Source organism: Coregonus clupeaformis, unplaced genomic scaffold (assembly GCF_020615455.1).
Source record: "Coregonus clupeaformis isolate EN_2021a unplaced genomic scaffold, ASM2061545v1 scaf1768, whole genome shotgun sequence".
In the NCBI taxonomy this organism is placed as follows: Eukaryota; Metazoa; Chordata; class Actinopteri; order Salmoniformes; family Salmonidae; genus Coregonus; species Coregonus clupeaformis.
In genome coordinates this window covers 71,152-98,166 of record NW_025535222.1, presented here as the reverse complement: position 1 = coordinate 98,166, position 27,015 = coordinate 71,152, and the positions used below count along the sequence as shown (strand labels likewise).

At 41.7% G+C, this 27,015-nt stretch overlaps 1 protein-coding gene across 1 annotated transcript; it reads right to left on the bottom strand.

The window, feature by feature from the left end:
* Window positions 1-1,312: 1,312 nt before the first annotated feature.
* LOC121569457 lies at window positions 1,313-17,744 on the bottom strand. The gene is made up of 5 exons (XM_041880437.2): window positions 17,471-17,744; window positions 3,458-3,599; window positions 2,948-3,354; window positions 2,572-2,800; window positions 1,313-2,325 (listed from the first exon to the last, which is right to left on the bottom strand). Exons 1-5 carry the CDS (start codon window positions 17,576-17,578, stop codon window positions 2,204-2,206), a joined length of 1,008 nt encoding a protein of 335 aa, XP_041736371.1. The 5' UTR covers window positions 17,579-17,744; the 3' UTR covers window positions 1,313-2,203.
* Between the last annotated feature and the right edge of the window lie 9,271 nt (window positions 17,745-27,015).

Below are 27,015 nucleotides of genomic sequence, written 5' to 3'. Positions count from 1 at the left end.
TTTCACCTTTCCCTGACATTCAGTGATTATTGATGATGTCTCCTGTCTCGCTGTGAGGCCGCCCTTTGACCGGTGGACACGTCTTGTTTCGCGGCAGATAAATGAAAACATCAGAAACCCATATTGATTTCATAGCCAGGGACCAAGACTAGACACGCTGTCAGGGGCGCTTCGATTGTTTTCTCTCTTTTTTGAAACCAACTACTCTCCTCAACTGGGAGGCCAGGCGAGAGTACTGGCTGCTGCACAGACAGAAAGAAAAACTAAATAAGTCATTCAATTATTAATTGGGCCAAGGAGGAGGGGTCAAATGAGTCGATGCCTGGTATAATAGTACTCTGTGGCATTTTAGAAGCAAGGATGAATTATAGAGACAGCTCAGGTTATCTTTACTATCAGAAGTTCACATCACATCCTGGAGCTGAATGGAATGCAGGTTTATTGAATTTGTATCGAGACAGAACAAAAAGGCCACAATAAACAGGATAGGGGTTATCACGCTGTCAGTGGGTAGAATGGGGATCAGGACAAACACCCATGAGGGGCTATTAAGTCCCCAGTGTTGTTGTCTGTGAATAAAGACATGATATGCTTTACAGGTAATCTCTGATGAAGGAATGGTTAGGGACATGGCTAGGGAGAGGGACTGCAGTACTGGATTAGGGTTAGGGATTCTGGATGGAGATATTAAATAAATTAATAGAAAAGTTCTCATGAAAAATTATAAATTGGTATTTTCAATTAATGGACGAATTTGAATTGGAATTGAGCTCAGGGGCTCCTGAGGATCAAAAGCTGCATTCACACAGCTGATCTGATTGGTCAAAAGACAAATTAGTGAAAAAAGATCAGAATTGGGCTGCCTGTTTAAACACAGCCAAAGAGCCTGAGAGTAATGCATCTGTAACCTACTTAGCAGTGTCTCTCTGCAAATGGTCACATGGCTACTGTAGTGGATATTTCAATTTATCAATGGCAAGTGGCTCATTGTAATTCATTGCCTATGATCTTTTCCTCTCTCTGTGTCATTTTATTTCAGGAGTAAATGTCCTATTTGATGTGATGCATCTGCCCAAAACTAAGTCTGTGTTTAGACAGGCAGCCCAATTATTATATTTATTTCACTAATTGGTCTTTTGACCAATCAGGTCAGCTCTGAAAAATATCTGATGTGATTGGTCAAAAGACCAAATAATGGAAAAAAAGATCAGATTTGAGCTGCCTGTGTGAACGCAGCCTAAGTAGCTTTTAAGCAAGTGGTTAATGCGTAATTACCTAATCTTTCCATAGATGACTTGAGGGACACAACATATGAAGGACAATGACAAACTGCAGTCTTTTAATGCATTAGCATATAATATTCAATGGTCAGACATGCCCGGATTTAAAATAACAACTTGACCGTTCTTCATTACCAACGGTTAATATCTGCATCAAGCCAAATCCCCAGTCCTGTTCTCTTCATGTAGGCCCTGTGGACATGGTGAACTTGGGGAGAGTGACACACTGTTTAAATCCTTTAAGATTAATTAATTCATGCTGTCATCCTCCTGGAGGCTCAGAGTACCTGGGGTCCATTAGGCATGATGCTCATCTCAGGGGGAAGTAGAGGGATGGAGGAAGAAGGTAAGGAGGGGACCATGGGGTAATGGAGCTCTTGGAGTTAGCTTAATCCCTAGGATCAAAGAAATCAATGGAGAAATATCATTTAATTTAGACCCCCTCCAATCCCCCCCTCGCCTCCTCTGTCTAAGTGGGTAGAGGTCAACGACAGAGAGGCGTCTGTCTGGTGAGACGTGACTGAAGCCTCCGTTCCTCCACTGGTTGATCACACATGGGTCAGCAGTCCTGGATCTATGCATCTCTATCAGTCTGAGAGAATACCCCGGGGGCTATTCACGTGTGGTTTGCTAATGGTTGGCGGTGACAGAGGGGGGATTTAACCATCAAAGCCAGTTCTTATGCACCTTTTTCCACTGGCCTTGAATCCTTCCTCTATCATCAGCCCGTCTTTTGAGTCCTTTTACCATTCTCTTCCACAGTACCTCCAGCAGAAGACAATGTTTAAGCCAATGTGGAAAAATTCATAGGCAAGACATTCGGCACGCACATGCACTGATACAGTTGAACAGTTAATGTGATAAAAAGACGATAACTAAAATGTTGATTGAATACAACTTGGTGTTTGGGCGGGAACAGTCCTTCATAGATAACTGGGGTCCCGGTTGGCTCTCCTGGATCGGAACCGGATCTCAGACAGCTTGGAGTTGATGCCGGTGCCAATCTGACCCTTCCTGGCCAATGGGAAGCGGGCCAGCGTGGCATCTGCGGAGGGAGCGAGGGACAGCACAACAACAGTTGGAGGAGGGAGGACAACGCAGGAGTGAGGAACACAGCCATTTTTTACTTTAACTGTACCAGTCAGATATCTTTCTAATGATCGAGAAAGTGAGTGTGTTGTTTTCACTTATCAATGAATGATCAAGTGAACTTGGAGAAAAATACAATGAAAAGTGGGTGAAGGTTGTTGGTAAGGCTGTTGATCAGGGAATGTGTCAATAACACACGTACTATAGATGGCGTTGAGCTTGTGTGGGTCCAGGGCGGTGCGGTGGTTGGGGAACGTTGGTCTGCGGCTCCTCCCCCCTCGCAGGTTGCTGTTAAGCAAGGTGTCCATGTCGAACACGCCCAGCAACAGGGTGCGCGCCATCGCTGTGGGAGACTGCGTCTGATTGGCTGCATGCCAGGACCGCATTTCACAGAAGACGCCGGAACCAGGGTATACCTCCACCTGGTTTACCTGCACAACCAATGGGGAGAGAGAGCAAATGTGATCAGAATTAAAAACACATCTAGACCTCCATAACCTTTGGAGGAGGATAGATATGTCAATGGTGGCTACGTTAACAATCTGTCTTTATTTGGAATGAACAGCATTTTTCCTTACATGGCCAGTCCCATTAACACAGTGTGTCTCTGAGCATGTCCTCATCACAGGTAGGTTGGATGCTGAGCCACACAGAGAGCTGTTGGGGTCGTCGTCCTCTGTGATGTCACTCAGCTCCAAGTCTCCGTCCACACTGTGCTCACTGACGGCCATCTCGGGTCCAAAGTTGGACACGCTTCCATTCATGTTGTCCTGAGTCAAAGCTGAGCGGTTGGACATGGGCTGATGATGGAGTGGAGAACTGAACCCTTGGCCAAAGTGTCCTGACACGGAGTGATGGTGTGTGTACGTGTAGCTCTCGCCCCTCCCTGTTGCCGTAGAGACAGCCTGTGGGGACACTGCAGGGTGGGGGGGCTGGTTGGCTTGGCCCAAGGTCTGCCACATGGTGGACAGCAGGCCAGGGATCTCTGGGGGATGACACCACAAAGGAAAGAAGAAACATGCATGAGGGAATGTGATCAGTTCAGAGCAGTTTAATTATACAATTATATTGATTTTACTCATCCTCACCCTTCACTAGCATGTTATGTAGCCGTTGGTTTTCAGCCGCCATTTCGTCTTTCTCTTTCTCCAGTTCCCGAACCCGCGACCTGAGGAACTGGAGCTCTGCAGTGTGGGAAGGGTTAAATACGTCCATCTCCATCTTCATCCTCTGTGAAGGAAAGAGAAACGCAGATGACTGATGACTGAATGGTTTTGAGAGAGACTTTCCATCTACTGTATTGTATTGCCTAGATCTCTTATTTTTAAGTGATCTAGGTTGTGGCGTCAAGCAGTCTTTAAGTGGCTACAACAGAACGAAGAGGTTTCTGTACTCAGTGCAACAAACACTTATAACACCTCCCACCTATGGCTCTGTCACTGTCTTATGTGACCACACAAATCTAGGGCCGTGACGGTCATGGAATTTTGGATAACGGTTATTGGTCAGCCAGATGACCATGGTCACCGTTATAAGGGACAGTTAGAAAATTACTGGTAGTGTCATTAATAAAAAAGCACTCCCCTCCCCAACATAACAAATATGATCACATGACCCTCCTTTTGTACTGTAAAAAACTGACACACCCTCCCCCCTCATTGAATTAACTCAAAAATATTGATTACGACCACAAATAATAACTGTAGCGACCCTGTGTTTATAAACATGGATATCGACTGTCACTTCAGCATGCTTTTGTGGCACAGTGATGACACGCAGGGTTACGGGCCAGAAGGTTGAGGGTTCGCCGACCACCATGGATACAGCTCACTCTCCCTGCCTGTTTAATTACACTACGATCAGAGCCGGCTGCAGACAATGATCAGCTAGGGGGAAATCAGATTTTCAATATTTTGATGCTATATTTATAATTATATAAAATATATGTAATTAATTTTCCACCAACAGGTTTCTGTGCCAATGCACCACACAACCATTAAGCAAAGCATAACTGCATTCCGATTACCAACTTCGAGCGACTTCAACATCATGGTTTGCGTTTTTCAACACCACAATCAAATAGACTAGGCCTATGTCAATCTCGACAAACAGAAAATGCATCCCTCCCTACCCAGTACCGAAGGCTTGACAATCTCCAAATGTTATTACTCTTTTTGGTGTTTTGTAACAGATGTCTCTTTCCATTCATTAAATGGCCTGTGCATAGTTTGGATGCTGGAATTATATTGGAGTGGACGAATGTGCGCATGTAGCCTACAGGAGACTTTTGACGTAGCCAAATCAGATTAAAACATTGTGACTAATTATGTTTATGCCACACATAAAAGGTAATACATTTAAAAAAAGTTAAATGACAAATATTTAGGCTATAATGAAGCGTTAGGTTCTAGGTGCGTGAGGAATAGCCGCTCGGATTGGAGAGGAGGCAGAGCGCGCATTACGCTTTCCTGAATAACTGGGCCTGGAGCATATGTGGCCACATTATTATAGAAAGACTTGGGAGAATGATGATCCGCAACAGACAGCGCATTTTAGTATCAGAAGTAAAAATACAGCCAGACTGGCCTGCTACTGTGCCTTTCTAGACCTTATAAACTGTCGAGAATAGACCCACAACTGATCCAAATGGAATGAAACATTAAAATCACAGTGCTTTTGCGCTGTTATTCAAATGACATTTTCACTGCAGTTTCAAGCCTGGAGTACAATTTTGTACTCACTTGAAAACAATAATGCAATTATTCATTGCATTGTGGTGTTGTAGGCTAATCTAGGTAGGATACTTTTACTGTCCCTAAACAAGATCAATAGGGGAGCATTTTGAGCTGCGTGTCTCATGTCTTCACTGTCCTTTCATGCGCAATGACGCACCTTCCTCTCCACTGCCTTGAGCTACTCCCCTTGTTCTTGTGGATTTATATAGAACATTGGTGAAGCTTTCAATGATTTTATGTGTGGTATGGAAACGCCCATGTCAAGATCCCAGAAAAGTGGAAGAGGGCATTAAAATCATTAAATTGCAGTTCTTACAATAATAAAATGGTAACCACCATTTTTCAATAGGGCTATTACAAATGAAAAACAGTCTGACATTTAAAAAGCAATAATTTCCCTAAAGGCTCTGTGTATCATAAAGCTACTTCTAAGTTTAAATGTGTCATCTTTGACAGAAAATGGTGACAGACATTCATAGAGAGTATAAATAACAGCATTTAAAAAAGCACTGCCATTAACAAGGTACCAAAACAAGCTAAGCTAAAAAATAATTGGTGAGCTTAATTATATAGGAAATACTTAGAATTCCCCTCACACGGAAACTAATATGTCACTACAAAGGCTTTGATGAACATTCGATTAAAATTAAGTTTCATTGTTCTTAAAGTTATCTATTTGTTTTTTTTCACTATTTCAGGAAAATAAAATGCTGGAGATTATGGTTGCTCCCTCAAGGGAAAGGAAAAAATACCAAATATTATAATCTGTCATCGCACTCATTAATATGCAAATTGGATCGTGTTTAGTCAATCATTTTACCGTGCAAGTTGGGTTGTTATATGCCACATCATATTTGAAGAGATGCTGAAAACATTACGTTGATGCATTTTCAATTTGAATATTAATGAAGTTTACATCATTTACCGGTTCCTGGGATTTAACAGGTCCCTGCATTTATTAAAGTGTACACAACACACATTTCTACAAGGCAGTGCTTCAAACAAGGCAGTGCTTCAAACAAGGCAGTGCTTCAAACAAGGCAATCCTAAGAATCCCATTATTTTAGCAGTTCAGCTGTATAGTATTTTTTTGTGGATCCCTCTGAGAACAGTGAAATAACATCTAGTGATACATCAATCTTACATTTTTCATACAATTTCTATAGGTAGAGAATACAGAATGAAGCTGATACTACAATCATCTGAGGTGACTTTAATTGAATCAAGCCCGTTTCAAACACTTCCTACATGGATGAACAAAAATAGGCCTATGGTTTGCAGTTAGCCTACTTGGACTAATATGGGAATGAGTGAGCGGCCTTCAACAAAAGGACATTGATTTCGTTAATTATTATTCTATTAAATTATGTTCTAACACAACTTGATGTACACGCATATGTAAATATATTTTAGTTGACATCACTAGTCTGATATCTCTAAAAAGAGTGTCAAACCTGGGCCGCGTTCAGCAGCAGTGCTGTTCTGAACGACCAATTGAAGAACGCTGTGATTATGGTGGCCCAATGGGCGATTGTGTTATGATTATGATTCATAGCTATTAAAGGCCTTGCCCAAACATTTGTCACTTATAGGGAGATGGCTTTGTGAATAAGAGGCTTCTTCACCTGAGATTGGACTCTAAAGATGTTTGTAGATGTTTTTAAAGATGTTTGTAGTGTAACGGAGGTAAGAACGTGCCATAAGCTCACTCCACAGCTACCTTGAAATATCTCCAATGGTGCTTTCGAATAACTTAACTGGTTCGTGCATTGTCAAGTGGGCGGTCACGTGTGCTGGCTAGGCAGAGGGCCCCAGGTTCAAGCCGTGGTACGGACAGTTTACCCTGAGTTGTACTCAGAGAGGGAGAAAGCTAATACTACTAAGCTAAAACATTGACGCCGGTTTCACTGCTGCCGTGACACAGATCCGCAGTTGGGCTCATCTCAACGGCTGGGGTTGCTGTGGAGCGAGTTTAGAGGGGGTGAGTGTAACGGAGGTACAATAAGAATGTGCCATAAGCGAACTCCACAGCTTCACTACATAGGCTAGGTTCACTACATTCACCCCCCTTTGACCTATTCCCCCACAAGAGACCACCCCATGTTTGGCGCCATTGTCACAGGCAATGTAAAACATGCATCTTACATCAGATCATCTTGAACCTTTCTCTGTAAAGCTAACTTTCATCAAGGTTATAAATGGTCTATAATTGGTTGCTCTCTTTTCATTGTCAGTTTCCTTTTAGCGTTATGATGGATAATAATTTATCATACGTTATACGGATTAACATCTTCACATTTCCCGAAAAATATTAATGACAAGACACTAATTACAAAAATGTTCCACAATGTCGGCAATAATGTATTACACAAAATACACAACATGCGCAGCATCAGATTAGCAAAAAAACAAAATGGCACATTATCCAAACAGGTTGGCTTTAGCCTAGTGTATTTACTTCACACAAAGTCGCCATAAATTCAAAGCACACGCACAAGTCACTGCCGGACTGCACATGCGCCCCAAATGCAGTTAATAAGCCCTACAGGAAACCCCTACAGTATAGTCTATAAAAGAACATGTGCCTATTTGAGCTGTCATTGTGACTCTTCAGACAGTCACAAATTTGATAGACCTATGCACAATTCACTACATAGGCATCTCTGTCACGGACATAAAGTCTGTTAACGAATCAGAGGCATGAGGGAAAATTATTGGCGGGAGAATCCTGCCATAGTGACCATATCTTGCTTTTAAACACTTTAAATGGGTACTTTTATTGCGGTATTTCCCTAATATCTTAGCTTCAAAAGCTTGTGCATTCACCACATTGTGTGTGCTTGTTCTGGGATTTAATTTCTTTAGACTTTTACTAAAGCAATTGTTGATATCTTGAAAATGTGTTCTAGCGAAGATTCTCATGGAAAATATATGCTGAAATGGATTTCTCATACATGGCAGTACTATTTTTAGATAGTGTTTATCAACAATATGTGAATAGTCCTGGAGTGTTTTTTCTCCCAAATGAAAGCCCCCCCCAAAATACTGACTTCATCCAGTGTCCAGAAAAGTGGATTAGGAGTATAGGTACATTAGCATATTTTGTAACAATATTTCTGAAACATTGTCATATAAAAAATTATTATATTTGTGTCTACATTCAACTGCTAAAAGGTACATTTTGATACATACATATATATATATATATATATATATATATATATATATATATATATATATATATACACACAGTGCAATCGGAAAGAATTCAGACCCCTTCCCTTTTTTCACATTTTGTTACATTACAGCCTTATTCTTTAATGGTTTAAATAAATACAAATCCTCATCAATCTACACACAATACCCCAAAATGACAAAGCGAAAACAGGTTTTTAGAAATGTTAAGATACCTTATTTACATAGGTATTCAGGCCCTTTTCTATGAGACTCGAAATTGAGCTCAGGTCCATCCTGTTTCCATTGATCAACCTTGAGATGTTTCTACAACTTGATTGGAGTCCACCTGTGGTAAATTCAATTGATTGGACATGATTTGGAGAGGCACACACCTGTCTATATAAGGTCCCACAGTTGACAGTGCATGTCAGAGCAAAAACCAAGCCATGAGGTCGAAGGAATTGTTCGTACAGCTCCGAGATAGGATTGTGTCGAGGCACAGATCTGGGGAAAGGTACCAAAACATTTCTGCAGCATTGAAGATCCCCAAGAACAGAGTGGCCTCCATCATTTTCAAATGGAAGAAGTTTGGAACCACCAAAACTGAGCAGTCGGGGGAGAAGGGCCTTGGTCAGTGGTGACCAAGAACCCGATGGTCACTCTGACAGAGCTCCAAAGTTCCTCTGTGGTGGCAAGACGGAAGCCACTCCTCAGTAAAAAGCACATGACAGCTCGCTTGGAGTTTGTCAAAAGGCACCTAAAGAACTCAGCCCATGAGAAACAAGATTCTCTGGCATGATGAAACAAAGATTGAACTCTTTGGCCTGAATGCCAAGCGTCACGTCTGGAAGAAACCTGGCACCATCCCTACGGTGAAGCCTGGTGGTGGCAGCATCATGCTGTGGGGATGTTTTTCAGCGGCAAGGACTGGAAGACTAGTCAGGATCGAGGGAAAGATGAACAGAGCAAAGTACAGGGAGATCTTTAATGAAAACCTGCTCCAGAGCGCTCAGGACCTCAGACTGGGGTGAAGTTTCAACTTCCAACAGGACAACGACCCTAAGCACACAGCCAAGACAATGCAGGAGTGGCTTCGGGACAAGTCTCTGAATGTCCTTGAGTGGCCCAGTCAGAGCCTGGACTTGAACCCGATCGAACGTCTCTGGAGAGACCTGAAAATAGCTTTGCAGCGACGCTCCCCATCCAACTTGACAGAGTTTGAGAGGATCTGCAGAGAAGAATGGGAGAAACTCCCCAAATACAGGTGTGCCAGGTATGTAGCGTCATACCCAATAGGACTCAAGGCTGTAATCGCTGCCAAAGGTGCTTCAACAAAGTACTGAGTAAAGGGTCTGAATACCTATGTAAATGTGATATTTCTGTTTTATGAATTAATTAATTTTGCAAAATAATTTACAAACCTGTTTTTGCTTTGTTATTATGGGGTATTGTGTGTAGATTAATGAGGAAATAAAACAATTTAATCCGTTTGAGAATAAGGCTGTAACGTAATAAAATGTGGAAAAAGTCAAGGGGGTCCGAATACTTTCCGAATGCACTGTATACACTAAATGACCAAAGGTACGTGGACACCTGCTCGTCGAACATCTCATTCCAAAATCATGGGCATTAATATGGAGTTGGTCCCCCCCTTTGCTGCTATAACAGCCTCCACTCTTCTGGGAAGGCTTTCCACTAGATGTTGGAACATTGCTGCGGGGACTTGCTTCCATTCAGCCACAAGAGCATTAGTGAGGTCGGGCACTGATGTTGTGCGATTAGGTCTGTCTCGCAGACGGCTTTCCAATTAATCCCAAAGGTGTTCGATGGGGTTGATGTCAGGGCTCTGTGCAGGCCAGTCAAGTTCTTCCACACTGATCTCAACAAATCATTTCTGTATGAAAATGTATGCACTCACTAACTGTAAGTTGCTCTGGATAAGAGCGTCTGCTAAATGACTAAAATGTAAATGTAAATGTATGGACCTCGCTTTGTGCACGGGGGTATTGTCATGCTGAAACAGGAAAGGGCCTTCCCCAAACTGTAGCCACAAAGTTGGAAGCACAGAATCGTTTAGAATTTTATTGTATGCTGTAGCGTTAAGATTTGCCTTCACTGGAAGTAAGGGGCCTAGACCGAACCAAGAAAAACAGCCCCAGACCATTATTCCTCCACCACCAAACTTTACAGTTGGCACCATGCATTGGGGCAGGTAGCAAACCCAGATTCGTCCGTCGGACTGCCAGATGGTGAAGCGTGATTCATCACTCCAGAGAACGCGTTTCCAATGCTCCAGAGTCCAATTGCTGTGAGCTTTACACCATGGAAACCCATTTTATGTAGCTCCCAAAGAAACAGTTATTGTGCTGACATTGCTTCCAGAGGCAGTTTGGAACTCGGTAGTGAGTGTTGCAACCGAGGACAGACAATTTTTACGCGCTGCGCGCTTCAGCGCTCAGCGGTCCCGTTCTGTGAGCTTGTGTGGCCTACCTCTTCGAGGCTGAGCAGGTGTTGCTCCTAGACGTTTCCACTTCACAAAAACAGCACTTACAGTTGACCGGGGCAGAAATTTGACGTACTGACTTGTTAGAAAGGTAGCATCCTATGACAGTGCCACGTTGAAAGTCACTGAGCTCTTCAGTAAGGCCATTCTACTGCCAATGTTTGTCTATGGAGATTGCATGGCTGTGTGCTCGGTTTTATACACCTGTCAGCAACGGGTGTGGCTGAAATAGCTGAATATACTCATTTGAAGGGGTGTCCACATACTTTTATATATATAGTGTATACACACACACGCACACATATACAGTGCATTCGGAAAGTATTCAGACCCTTTCACCTTTTCCAAATTTTGTTACATTAAAGCCTTATTGTAAAATGGATAAAATATTTTCCCCCCCTCCTCAATCTACACACAATACCCCATAATGACAAAGCAAAAACATTTACAGAAGTACGAATGGAAATTACAATATTTTCAAAATTATTGTTTTTGTGCTCAGCTAAGCCTTTCCTTAGAAATGGCTATCCATGTTTTGACCTAAGGGACTTATCGAAATTTACAGAATGGAGGAAAAGGGCGGGGGTCACGCTTTTTCAACTTCAGTCAGGGGAGGGTTTAGTATTTTTTTTTAATCTAGTCATGGGGAGGGTCATGTAATTTGTAATTTATTAAATGTTTTAGAATTAGTTGCTTATTAGGCTATACTGTATATCGATGTGTGCCCGATGCCACCCCTCATCTCTGATTCTCCACTGGGCGCGCAATATTAATTGCACCTACACTCTAAAAAGTAAAGGTTCCTGGATGATCCTTTAGTGGTTCTTCAAATTGAAACTGTGGGGGAACCCCTATAAGTTATTTGAAGAACTCTTTAAAAGGGTTCTTCAAAGAACCCATTTTAATGGACCCTCGAAGAACCTTTTGAATAACCTTTTGGGGTTAATTCTAATAATAATAATACGCTTAACAATAACACAATATTTTAGTTGTCAGTGTTATTATGATTTTAGTGGCAAAGCAGAATAAAAAATCAAAATATGAGGTAAACTCCCAGCAGAGCCCCAAGTCCAATGGGTATATCCTCTGGCATGTTGATGTTAATGTTTTGATGGTCTCCATATCCATAGCCAGAATGATTCTGCAGTGCATGGTGATTGAGCAGGTTTTCTGTTATATTCATCAGAAGTGTAGGGAGGGTGAAGTCTGTGAATCCAAAAAATAGTAGTTATACAGACGATTAACAAAACATGCACACAACAGTATTCATACCTTGGTTTTTGTGGTAACTGTGGATGAAAAAAACTGTTTTAATAATGGTTTTCATACACATACCTTGTCCATAATGTAGAGGCCTATGGGATATTCATTGAAGAGGTAAGGGAGGAGGATGGTAAATGTGATCTGCATAACATACCAATACCAATTGACATACCTTTGTATGCCTCCTCGTCTGTATACCTACAGACACAAAAGTGAACAGTTCAGTCATCTGCACCCAATAAAGCTAGCCTTCAACATATTGTTATAGCCTACAGTACATATTCTTACCTCTTTGTTGATTGATATCCATTGAATTGTGTCCATTTTCTGTTTTAGAAAGATTTGCACGAAAAGATGGATAGTGTCATCAGAAAACAATATCAATTTAGATCATACAAGGGACAAACCTTACCTTAAATTGAGGAGATCTTTACATTTTTCAGTTAAGTGCCTGCACCTGCTGTCCTTTCAAATTCAAATGTTTCAGTTGGGCAGTTAGGTTCCTGTAAGAAACCCCACCAACTAAGGAGGTTCCTCGATGAACCCCACCTCCTATGGGGTTCTTGGAAGAACCTTTTGGGTGCAATTTTCAGTGCCAAGAACCCTAAGGTTCTTCGAAGATCTTAGAAGAACCCTTGTCGAACCCCTAATTTTGTGTATAGGCTATTTAGTGTGGTCTCAATCAAATGATCCATAGCCTATAGCCTACGAAGTGCATGCTCCAAGAACCACAGAGCAAAGTTATATTTCTAAGACTGTTGCTAGGATGGTGTAAATTAAACTAGGCTGCATTACACACTGCAATGGATATTCCAACCCTGAGCCCAAGCCTGCTTTGCTCTTGCTGATCAAATACGTTTTCGTGTGCTGCTTAACCAATGGCTGTGCTGTGTAGGGCTACGGTGGCAGTTCAGGAAGAGAGTCAAAGGTTTCTTCCGAAAATATATTTGGTTAAGCCTAGTCCAAAAAATTCACCATCTTGCATGCGGACTAGCCTATAGCCTATTTTCTGTTCAGTTTGAGAAGGAGAGCACGAAGATGAGAAGGAGGACAACTTTGATAGCTTGCTACTACTATAATCTATTTTATTAAAAACAATATGTTCTTGCCCCTGATGTATTTATCAGAGTTACTGAACTCACAATAAGCCAGATTCGAGTACCTTACATTGTGGTGCTGAAACTTGAAGCAGCAGCCGAGGCACAATCAATTAGAAATGGATAGCTGATGGTGCTGAAAGTAGGCAAATTCGAGTAGGCATAATTTATTTAAACTGTCTTCATTTTAATTAGACTTTACTAACAACAAGAGGGCTTTGTGTTGGAGCCTATTTCTTCCCATTTAAGAAATAAGAGGTACACCTACCTGTTTGACCGACGAAATTAGGCTATAGGCTGCTATAGCTATAGATTTGTCGGTCAATTCCTCCACCCACCATGCACTCTTTAAATAGCCCTTCACTGACACAGAGGTAGGCTGTTAGTTAAAACCAATACTCGAATTGAGGGGGTATGAGAGGGTATGCCATAGGCCTAACTTTTATTGAAGAAAATGGCAAAAAGCACAGGCCTACCCCTTGTTAGCTTAAGATTTAGAAGAAAATAAAACGGATAAGATTATATAAAGTGATCTATAACAGTGCTTTGGTCCGCGATGCATTATGCTAGAAACAAGCTTTAAAATATCAGGGAAAGACGTCACTCCGATGCATATGTGGATATCATTGTTTCGTTTCTTTGACATTCAGAGGCTGACTTTGCTTGGGAAGTAATCTAATTCTATTACCATCAATTGATTAAGCTATTCACTTTCTGTACAATAGAAGATGTTTAAACCCAGACAGCTTTTAGGGAAACACTTGTGACCTTCTGTTGTTGGGTTAAGCCAAAGATGAAGAGTAGCCAGCAGTTAAAACATTTATGCGTCGGAAAGGCCTAACTTTTGAAAGTACAGTACCATGCTCAGATTACTAATGACGTCTCAGATTTAATTATTTGCCAACAGGGACAGTTTCATTGCAAACAAGACACACTGATTTGGCATTGGAGAAATATGATAAGATGAACACATAGGCATATCTCTCTGTCCATTCTTAGCCTGTAATTCCAGTAATTAGTGCCGTATTAAAAAAAGATTCAGCTAATATGTAAAATAATGTAGAATTGCATGAAATATATATAAAAGGAAAATTTTTCTCAGACCTGCAAATACGATGATAGATTCATGCAATGCTTTTACTATAAAGGAGATCTTTCCATCCCTACTCCTGTCCACGGTGGTCTGCGAACCGACAATCTCCTGGCCCACAGCCCTGTGTGCTATCAAATTTCCCACATTGCCATTTAATGCTTACAGGAGGAAGAACAGCTAAAACTGAATATCTAAGGCTCTGGTCTGTCCAAGAAGTGAGAGTAAACGGTAGACATGTTCTCTGCTATCCACTTTGTTTAAATTATTATTTTGGGTATAGGGGAGGGTCATTTGTTTTGTTTTTTTAAGCGTTCAGGGAGGGTTTAGGTAAAATATATTTTGCTGAAGGGAGGGCCATCCATTTTCATTTCAGAGAGGTCTGATTTTCTCCATGTAACCCTTATTATAAATAAGCTAATATGTTCAGTCTCCCCAAAAAGCTTGTCCATTTCATCTAACATCCATAACGTTTCTTATTTTCTTCATATCTCCAACATGCCAATATTTAGAAGTCCTCTTTTTTGGGGTATACACTCCCCCCAAGGGGTACTATAGACACATACATCAAAAGTTTAATTTCTATGTGGTTTGTCCATTCTGTGAGACATTACAGTTTTTCTCAATCGTGTATTTTTTGGAACAATGTTGTTGATTTTCAAAATAGAGACCACAAGAGACAGAACTCTGTGGCCTTTTGCAAAACAGTAAATGTGTTAAAGAAATGTAGGCTAGTTGCCTTCTCAAAACATAAATACATTCGTCAAAAGAACCCGACTGCCTGCAAAAAGATTAACGCAACCACACTTAAGCTATCTCTTGAGTCCAAGCAGACAAAACAGAAAGTTAGTCTGTCTTTTAAAAACTCCAGTAGATCAATACATTTTCTTTGCAGTCACTAAAACTATCCAAAGGTGCAGAATTATGGGCAATTACTCTCATTTTATGTATATTCTACCAAACAATTTCATACACAACAAATCAAATGTTAACTTTTTTTAACATTGTGTGCAGGATTCATTACACAATCCAATTCCATGTATTTAATACAAACGTGGGTTTGCTCATAGTTTTGTAGACTTTCCATTGGCACAAAGAAACCCAATCCACAATAGAAATAAGGAAATGTGAATACAATGGAAGAACACAACCAGAGTGGAAGAAGCAACGTTAAGCAGATCATTAATTATTAACCCCTTACACTTGTGGGAATTGGCCTATAAGGATAGGGGTTAAATTGAAATGTTTCTTACAGAAGAAATATGGAATGCATAACCATGGTAGCAATTAAAAGGGAACAGTTTGGAGATTATGGGAAAATGATTAGACTAAAGGTGATGACACAACAGTTCACCTGACAAGACAGAATCCAAACATTACACTGTTGATTTGATGTGCATTTTACATTTACTGTACATTTCGCCGCATTTGTTGATAACAAAATACTCTGGAAACATTCAGTAACATGATAAGAATATTCTTGGAAATATGGGGTAGGCGCAACATAAGACCAAAGAATTCCAAGGGTTTGAGTGAGAGGTCTAACTGGTGTTTCCATGTGGCTACACACCTCTCCAAAGTGTGCACAGTTCCTAAGTAACCTCAATGCACTTTTATGACTTAAAGAAGAGTCTTCAACTATACGTTTTATTTTTTGCTTTCCTAGCTATGCCGTTGAGGAACTAGAGCAAGCACACTTGTAGTTGTTTAGAACACAGCCCTGCATCCCCGCCTTTACACAATTAGTGTTGTTTACAAATTCCAAAAACAGCCCATTATAAATTGCAATCTGGGTTAGGTGGGTATAATTTGAGTCCTCGTAATTTACAGAATTTCCCTCACTCAGTCAACAAAATATGTGCAAAGTTGCCCAATTAGCAGGAGGCATGGGGGCAACTTCGTGTCGCACACGGTGCTCAAGTTCAGAACAGCTGTCAGTCAAAACCCATACAGAACTGTGAAGCGGAAACCCTGCATATCTGATCTAATAGAAGTTTCGTAATGCTTAGGTTGTTACGAGTGTACTGATATAGGTGTGATGCACGTGACATCCCGGCAACTTTGAGAAGAAAACATTTATATCGGTGTTGTCCCTGTTAAAATTAGAGACGGTCTATGTATATTCATGAGGCTAGTATAGCATCTCAGTCTCCATTGAATACAGGCGGTTGAAGTCAACACCCCTCATCGAATATTCAAAAAAGTATTCAAATAACAACATGTATCCACCAATCCAAAAAGAGGAATAGGCGGGAGCTTGACAGCCCGCCGTTTCGCTAAGTGGACTACAAATCTCATTGTTAGGGCGGAGACATAGGCATCTAGTCATTGTATCCAGTATCTCTGGGCTTGTTCGACATTGCAGCCGACAGTGCAGGTGACTGCCGACTGACTGATCTACAAATCACCTTACACTATAAATAACTACTCATTATTATCTGTAGATTAGTCAGTCAGTCACAATTTACCAATGATACATTACGGTTTGATCCTCTCGAACACGGCCAGTGACACAACTTATATGAATTCAAACTTGAGTTGTTTGGTTTGACCCAATTCTACTCATTTTGCCATTGGGCAGAGAGAAAAAATTTGCAGTTTGACAGCTAATTTCCCGCAATTCTACCCATTTTGCCATGGGGTGGAGAGAAATGTTGCAGTTTTAAAGAAAATGTAATGCAATTCTACACATTAATATGATATCTGAGAGAGAATAACAAAATCAATGGGGGGCCCAAGGAGGTCAGGGCCCCTAGGCAAGTGCCCTGCGTTGCCCACTCGGTATTCGGCCATGATTACTACAAGTTTAGATAGCTGGCTAGACTAATTTACCAATCTAACATGACATGACTAATCGAATTCCTAAAAAATATGTTTTTTGCAGTTGTTTTTTTGTCAGGGGCCCACTAGAGGCTGGGTGCCTAAGCGACGCTTATGGCTAGCTCGCTTCAGAATTTGAATAGCTTACATTGAAGACAACATCACTAGGCATCGCATGTAGGCTAGTGTGTGATTGGTCCATCATAACAAAAGCGAGGTGGTGGATTCCAAGACATGCAACTGGCCACCTGCAGTAGACACTGAATGAACACCATTAGCATAGGAATTAGAATAATTTAGGATCTCTAGGATGAACACGCCATATGTAGTAAGCTGTTTCCAAATGTGACCACACACACTAACGAGCAAGCTAGATTGTGCAATTACTTGAAGTACAGAGGGAAAAACAATCTTACTCTATTATTGCCAATGCTTGCCGTCTCTATTCTTTGTTGTAGGATCATGCATTCGTGATTCCGCTCCACCTCACATTTAGACGGCTGTGATTCCGGCATTTCTTGCATTATATCACACGAATATCCAATGTGACTTGAAGTTATATTCCTGAAATGGTAATCTCTCCGTTTCCAAATGCAATGTTCCCGTATTTTCTGTAAACAACGGACGTTATCAAAACATTGAAAGTGAAAGCAAGCATGCTGTAAAAAAAAAAAAATGTCCGTTGTTTAAAGCGATAGTTTCCGGTATGACGTCACGTGCAATACATAGAGTTTCTAAAATGTACTGTATTTAACTGTATTATTTTTCTCTCTCCAAATGTGCTGTTTTGAGTATACGTTCGTAGTATGATTCTGTCTGGTACAATGTATGTAAATATGTCGCAATATGAAACTGCTCAATATCTATTTTGGACACTGCCAGGTACTATTAGATAACAATAATATAGAAACAAGTAGGACTCCATTCCCCAGTCCTCGAGACTTGCCAAATGTATATAATGAAGATCCCCAGCAGTTGTATGCCATGAAGTTCTTCACCTTAAAACCAAAAGACATACTGTACATCCCCAGTATAATTGGTATGTGATAAAGTTGTAATAAGTTGTTTCGCCCATTAATTTGATGTTGTCAATTATGGAGGACAGAACAGCATCTTGTGCACTAACCTGTGATGATGCTGTGTGCATAAGCTAGCTACCAGCTAAGGTTATCTAACATGCACTCTTTTTGTGCCTGGCTGGTTACTGGTCAGTTGACAACATTTGCTGCTGTTTTATAGAAAAGCCCTTGTGTGTGTACACAAGTTGATTAATCTTAACAATATGTACTATCACCTGCTGGGTTATAATCTATAACCAACAGCACTACAACATGTAGCGCACACTGTAAACCTCAGGTGCCAGCCAGTGACAGAGGGTCTGGCCTAGCTTTCAAGAATAGAGTACCACATGAGTCATAATGCCCATAAAACCTAGCGGTCAAACAGGGAAATGGTTCCAATCGTTTTTCCAGCATACGTTTTTCCCATAGGGGATTTTAGAAACACTTAAAATAAGGGCTGTGTTTCGTGTAGGTTTACCGTAGCATGACGCTTTGATAACACTGTAAATCTCTCTAGGACAAGGTGACTTTTATCAATATATTCGCCTGTATTTACCCCCCCCACCCCTCAAAATGAAATCCTAAAGAACTACAAATGCCATGATCTGGACGAGACTGCCGAATCGAGGTAAGAATCTCTGGATTAACTATTACCTAAATGTATTAATGAATAAATTGGCAACATTTATTTAAATGGACAATTCTTTGAACTGTCTTGTGCAAGTTTAAAATTGACAAAATACCTGTTAGCAAAGCTGTCAGCTAGAGATGACATGCAAGAGCTTGCAGGGGTTTGTAGTTTTGCATGATTTCTACTTTGATGCTAATTAGCATTTTCGAATCTGAGAGTAAATAGAGCCGAATATATTGATAAAGGTCACCTTGTCGGAGAGAGATTTACATGGTTATCAAAACGTCACGCCAGGATAAGCCTACTGAGCACAGCCCTAATTTAAGTGTTTCAAAATCCCTATGGAAAAAAATGAATGGGGAAAAACGTTTGGAACCATTTCCCTGTTTGATCGCTAGGTTTTTTGGTTATTATGACACCTCAACTGTGGGGCTCCATATCCAGTTTACAGCCAGCCCCCCTTGGGTTCTCAACTGATGGTACTGATCACAGCTGGCTCCCTCGTGAACTACAATTCTAATACTCTGTTTAATCCCAAAGCTCTGTCTAAACGCAAATGCTTATTCTCCATTTACATCATGACGTATTTCATTACGCCGTACATTATCTTCACGGAGTGTTGCACGCAAGATGGAGGAGAGCCTGTCTGTCATCAGAGATCGCATTTCTTTTGGGAGATTGCAAAATATGACCTTTTCATTCAAGACAGGATAAATATATTGCTTCAGGTGATAATAAAACAGGTTTTGTGTAGTTACTTTTTCCTCATCTTGTTTCTCTAACTTTATAGCAAGTCAAGCTAGCTTGCACTGCAGAGCAACTAGCTAGCTAGCTAAAAGCTAGGCTAGGTTGAAGTTTCAAGTTCAAGTTTCATGTTTTAATGTCACATGCACAAGTACAGTGAAATGCCTTTATTGCAAACTCAAAACCCAACAATGCAAAAGTCAATAACAATGTAATACTAGAAAAAACACATGAGAAATAAGAAGAAATATGAAGAACACAATAAGTAAGTAATACTATATACTGAGTCAGTTCCAATACCATATTTACAATGTGCAGGTATACTGGAGTGATGGAGGTTGATAGGGGTAAGGTGACTAGGCAACAGCATATAAGATAAACAGAGTAGCAGCAGCTTGTATGTGAGTGGGTGTGCGTGTGTGTAGAGTCAGTATGTGCATATTATGTGTGAGTGAGTAGATGATGGAGTGAGTGTTTAGGGCCTGTGAGTGTGCATAGAGACAGTACAAAAAATTAAAATACAAGGTCAATAAAGATACAAGGTTAACTCAGATAGTCCGTGTAGCTATTTATCAGTCTGATTGCTTGGGGATAGAAGCTGTTCAATAACCGATTGTTGTGCAGAAACCGAGAGAATAGTCTATGGCTTGGTTGGTTAGAGTCTTTAAAAATTTTCCGGGCCTTCCTTCCACACTGCCTGATATAGATGTCCTGGATGGCAGGGAGCTCGGCCCCAGTGATGTACTGGGCTGTCCGCACCACCCTCTGTAGCGCCATGCGATCGAGGGCGGTGCTATTGCCGTACCAGGCAGTGATGCAGGCAATCAAGATGCTCTCAATGGTACAGCTGTAGACGTCTTTGAGGATTTGAGGGCCCATGCCAAACTTTTTCAACTTCCTGAGGGGGAAGAGGCGCTGTTGCGTCTTCTTCACAACTATGTGCGTGTGTTTGGACCATTTTAAGTCTTTAGTGATTTGGGCACCTAGGAACTTGAAGCTCTCGACCTGCTCCACTGCAGCCCCGTCGATGTGGATGGGGGCGTGCCTGCCCCCCTGTTTCCTGTAGTCCACGATCAGCTCCTTGGTCTTACTGACATTGAGGGAGAGGTTGTTACTCTGGCACCACACTGCCAGGTCACTGACCTCCTCCCTGTAGGCTGACTCATCGTCGCTGGTGATCAGGCCTACCACCATCGTGTCTTCAGCAAACTTGATGATGGTGTTGGAGTCGTGCGTGGCCACGCAGTCGTGGGTAAAGAAGGGAGTACAGGAGGCAACTAAGCACACACCCCTGTGAGGCCCCTGTGTTGAGGGTCAGCGTGGCAGAGGTGATGTTGTCTACCCTCACCACCTGGAGTCGGCCCGTCAGGAAGTCCAGGATCCAGTTGCAGAGGGAGGTGTTCAGACCCAGTGTCCTAAGCTTGGTGATGAGCTTGGAGGGGACAATGGTGTTGAACGCTGAGCTGTAGTCAATTAACAGCATTCTCACATAGGTATTCCTCTTATCTAGATGGGTGAGGGCAGTGTGGAGAGCAATTAAGATTGCATCATCTATGGATCTGTTGGGGCGGTATGCAAATTGGAGTGGGTCTAGGGTGTCTGGGATGGTGGAGTTAATGTGTGCCATAACCAGCCTCTCAAAGCACTTCATGATTACAGAAGTGAGTGCTACAGGGTGGTACTCATTGTGGCATGAACAGTGGCGACTCGTCATTCAGGGCAGGTAGGACAGAGCCCCACCTGTTTTGAGCCCAACCTGTTTTGCATGTTATTTGGCATTAATACGTGTCACATATCAGTTTGCAAACAATGTAAAAAAAAAACAAATAATTGAGATAGTAAAGCCGCATACAAACATGGTCTCTTTTTTTGATTTCTTGAGTAAGGCAGCTCCAAAATGCAGGTGTTTCAGTCTAGCTCAGTGCTACATGAGAAAGCTATTCATTGACTACAGCTCAGCGTTCAACACCATAGTGCCCTCAAAGCTCATCACTAAGCTAAGGACCCTGGGACTAAACACCTCCCTCTGCAACTGGATCCTGGACTTCCTGACGGGCCGCCCCCAGGTGGTAAGGGTAGCTAACAACACATCTGCCACGCTGATCCTCAACACGGTGGCCCCTCAGGGGTGCGTGCTCAGTCCCCTCTTGTACTCCCTGTTCACCCATGACTGCATGGCCAGGCACGACTCCAACACCATCATTAAGATTGCCGACGACACAACAGTGGTAGGCCTGATCACCGACAACGATGAACAGCCTATAGGGAGGAGGTCAGAGTCTGGGCTGTGTGGTGCCAGGATAACAACCTCTCCCTCAACGTGATCAAGACAAAGGAGATGATTGTGGACTACAGGAAAAAAAAGAGGTCTGAGCACGCCCCCATTCTCATCGACGGGGCTGTAGTGGAACAGGTTGAGAGCTTCAAGTTCCTTGGTGTCCACATCACCAACAAACTATCATGGTCCAAACACACCAAGACAGTCATGAAAAGTGCACGACAAAGCCTATTCCCTCCCCCTCAGGAGACTGAAAAGATTTTGCATGAGTCCCCAGATCCTCAAAAAGTTCTACAGCTGCACCATTGAGAGCATCCTGACTGGTTGCATCACAGCCTGATATGGCAACTGCTCGGCCTCCGACCGCAAGGCACAAAAGAGGGTAGTGCGTACGGCCCAGTACATCACAGGGGCCAAGCTTCCTGCCATCCAGGACCTCTATACCAGGCGGTGTCAGAGGAAGGCCCTAAAAATTGTCAAAGACCAGCCACCCTAGTCATAGACTGTTCTCTCTGCTACTGCATGGCAAGCGGTACCGGAGCGCCAAGTCTAGGTCCAAAAGGCTTCTTAACAGCTTCTACCCCCAAGCCATAAGACTCCTGAAGAGCTAATCATGGCTACCCAGACTATTTGCATTGTCCCCCCCACCCCACCCCACCCCATCCCATCCCATCCCCTCTTTTACGCTGCTGCTACTACTATGTTTATTCCTGTCTGGGTTGGCGCCCCCCCTTGGTTTGTGCTGTGGTGGAGACCTCTGTGGGCTATACTCGGCCTTGTCTCAGGATTGTAAGTTGGTGGTTGAGGATATCCCTCTAGTGGTGCGGGGGCTGTGCTTTGGCAGAGTGGGTGGGGTTATATCCTTCCTGTTTGGCCCTGTCCGGGGGTTTCTTCGGATGGGGCCACAGTGTCTCCGGACCGCTCCTGTCTCAGCCTCCAGTATTTATGCTGCAGTAGTTTATGTGTCGGGGGCTGGGGTTAGTTGGTTATACCTGGAGTACTTCTCCTGTCTTATCCAGTGTCCTGTGTGAATTTAAGTATGCTCTCTCTAATTCTCTCGTTCTCTCTTTCTCTCTGAGAACCTGAGCCCTAGGACCATACGTCAGGACTACCGGGCATGATGACACCTTGCTGTCCCCAGTCCGCCTGGCCTTGCTGCTATTCCAGTTTCAACTGTTCTGCCTGCGGTTCGAAACCCCTACCTGTCCCAGACCTGCTGTTTTCAACTCTTAATGATCGGCTATGAAAAGCCAACTGAGAGACCTGAGCACCTAGGACCATACGTCGGGACTACCGGCCGTGGTGACTCCTTGCTGTCCCCAGTCCGCCTGGCCTTGCTGCTATTCCAGTTTCAACTGTTCTGCCTGCGGTTATGGAACCCCTACCTGTCCCAGACCTGCTGTTTTCAACTCTTAATGATCGGCTATGAAAAGCCAACTGAGATTTATTCCTGATTATTATTTGACCATGCTTGTCACTTATGAACATTTTTGAACATCTTGGCATGGTTCTGTTATAATCTTCACCCGGCACAGCCAGAAGAGGACTGGCCACCCCTCATAGCCTGGTTCCTCTCTAGGTTTCTTCCTAGGTTTTCGCCTTTCTAGGGAGTTTTTCCTAGCCACCGTGCTTCTACACCTGCATTACTAGCTGTTTGGGGTTTTAGGCTGGGTTTCTGTACAGCACTTCGAGATATTAGCTGATGTAAGAAGGGCTATATAAAATAAAATTGATTGATTGATTGATTGATTATCTATGCATAGTCACTTTAACTCTACTCACATGTACATATTACCTCAATTACCTCGACTAACCGGTGCCCCCACACATTGACTCTGTACCGGTACCCCCTGTATATAGCCTCCCTACTGTTATTTTATTTTACTGCTGCTTTTTAATAATTTTTTACTTCACACTTTTTTTCTTAAAACTGCATTGTTGGTTAAGGGCTTATAAGTAAGCATTTCACTTTAAGGTCTACACCTGTTGTATTCGGCACGTGGCAAATATAATTTGATTTGATTTGATTCTATTCTGTGGTTTTGGGGCAGCCAGCAGAAAATACGAAGCATAGGGTTGGTAATATTCTCTAGTTGCGCCGTGATTGGCTCAGTGTCCTGTCACTCATGGGGACACTACGTCACCGCAAAATCTATGGGGAGAGCTCGAAATTTCAAGCCCCTTGGGTGCTGCCATAGATTTACATTAGAAGTGCCCATCCAAGAAGGCTCAAGGTCATTGGCCACAGATAAAATGATGTCAAATCACATTATATCTACCGTAGCTTTGATTGAACTGATCATGTCAACATCATACTTTCAACATCTTAGCCAGCGAGCTAGACAAGCAGTCATCATCATGAATCAAGTCGACAATCTACTGGCATATCCTTTTCAATCCTTGTCATATGAAGAGAAATTATAGATAAAAAGTATCGGTGGGCATAAACATTACACAACAAGTTGGAAATCGCAAATTCAACAATGAGTGGTTTGGAAGGAATCAGTGGCTAACTGCAAGTGTTGCAAAGCAATCACTAGCCTGCTATTCAGTGCAGTGGGTGTGTGGTCCAAGTCTGGATTAAAGGGTCTCTTTTCCAAGCTTAAAAGGATAAACATTCACATGCAACACAATGGGCCAGAAAAGGTTGACTGTCAATCCAGCATGATTTCTGTCGCGTTCAAAACAACTGGAAACTCGGAACTGGGAAATCTCAGACTTCAGTGAGTTCAAGACAACTGGGAACTCTGAAGAAAACTAGCTCCGACTGGGAAAATACGTTTTGAATGGTCATCCAACTCGGAATTCCAAGTCGGGAACACGGGCCTCTTTCTAGAGCTCCGACCTGAAGATCATTGACGTCATGATTCGACATTGTTTTTTTTCAGAGTTCCCAGTTGTCTTGAAATCACCATAAATCCAGAGAATGCCAGACTTTGATGACAAAGTTTGATGACAAAATGTACCCACAAGAAGGACTGCTGCGCAATCTTCCTTTTCAAGTGAGTGTGGTGTCCAAAACAAACTTTGCTGATAATGCCGTGATGATAAGAAGTCCGCCGACACTGTACTTTGTTTATAAAGGTTTATTATAACAAAGAGTTTCAGCGTCAGATTTACAGATACCTGCAGATATCTGAAGAACAGCAGGAGCCAATTCTGTAATTCGCTATTCTTCTCCCCCCTGCTCAAGACATGGTATTTATATCCTATATGACATAGTATGGCGTGATTTTAATACCCAATCCCTGGCTTTCCTACATATCTTCCCATATCCTTTTTTCCAGGAATTTAGTAATGCTTTCCAGATGTTTCAGCAAAGCAGAGTAAAGTTAATCTGTTACACCATTTGCAAATGTCAGCACAATCACAGACTCTAAGACACTACATATTTCCCCCCTTCGAGACTAATTAAGTCTCGAAAACAAAAAGAATAGGATTATGACAAATAACAATTTTTGTTCTTGAGTAACTTTAGCAATAAACCAAAATTTATGGAGAGTAAACACATGTTTATATAAACACATTTTTGTATGTAGTGTAAATACATTGTTATGGAGTGTAAATACATTGTTATGGAGTGTAAATAAATTGTTATGGAGTGTAAATAAATTGTTATGGAGTGTAAGAGCGAAAAACCTGTCTGGCAGCTTTCATTCCAAATATCCATCAGTCAATCAAGACAGGAAAATTCTCTCACGGCCCCTCTGCCCTAGGCGACCACCTAAGTACTCCAGATCAATTTATAAATCTTTATCAATACATTTTAAGCTATGATGCAATTGAATACATATGAAAACCCCAGCAAACAAAATACAATCAAAATGTCCACATTCAGGCTGGTCGACCCATCGGACCCTCCTGTGGATTCTCTCTGTCCTTGCCTAGACCCAATATCCCTAAGCTTCAACGAAATAAACAAAAACATCTGAGGTCCCCACATGTACCCAACAACAGAAAACATAATTATTCAAAAATTAATACAGAAAGAATATAACACTGGAATGTAGTCCACTACACTTCATCTCCTCCACAGTGTTGACTTTCAATGCGACGTCGATGATGGAATCTGAACATTTCCACACCTTCCTTGTTCCACTTCCTCCAGTCCATTCATATTGTCCATGTTTGAGTATTTGAGTCCCTCTACATATTCCCCCATATGCTTCTGGAAGAAAAGAAAAGACCAAACAGTATATTTTGCAAAACAACACATGCAAATTAAAACATCAATATCAGCAATAATATAAGAATGTATATATAAAATGAATCACATCCCATTTCCCCCCTTTGATTCATAACAAAACACTAAATATCACAATAATATAATTATCCCACAATCAGATATTCCAAATTTCCTAGAGTTATTTCAACCCTAGTTTTCATAACATTTTAGTCTGACTTTTTCCAATTTTTTCTTTCTCTAATTTTTTCAAAAACCATTTCACTGATTTATTCACAAAACTCTTTCCCATTTTCTGAGGATATTAAATCGGGAAATTCCCACCTGCTTATGACTTCTTTACACAAAAACTTTGCAACCGACTGAGCATCTTTTAGCTTAGTTGAACATCTTATGCACCTCTTGGTATATGAAAGTAACCAAAAATAACAGTCAAACATTATTTTTCAGACAGATTATGCACCTACCTATGACATAGTCAATCTATTCAAGAAAATATGGTTCCAAAAACTCTACTCCTTTGTGATTATTCTAATCTCCCCTTTTACAACATAAGCTAACTCATAGCTTCCTAAATCATCATGGTTTCTCCAAAACAATAATTGATTGCTACTCTAAGCATTTTTTCTTTCATTGTCTTCAAAACACTTGCTTTCGAAAGTCCTTTTAATTTCTGGTTCAATCCCTTGGATTGCTTCATCTTTCAATGGAAACTGATTCTTCCAAGGAGGTCTGCCTCCTGGTTGAAGTTCAACTTTCACCTCAATTGGACTGATTTCACAAATCCAATATCAGTACTGCTTTGATATCACAAACATTCTTGAACTTTTTTCAACATCTTCTCTTTAATAGATTCTTAATCCATCTTCACACTGCAAATAGATTCATTTATCATCCGTACAGCTTGTGACTCTCCTTGTCCTTGAGCCAAAATCATCATTTTCAGAAATCGCTGATCTTCACTCCTCCAAATCCTTCTCATAATTAGTTGATTTGACATAGTGAGATGTGTAACCTCTTCAGGCTGAACACAGATAAAAGCAGTTCCGCTATCCATCATCACT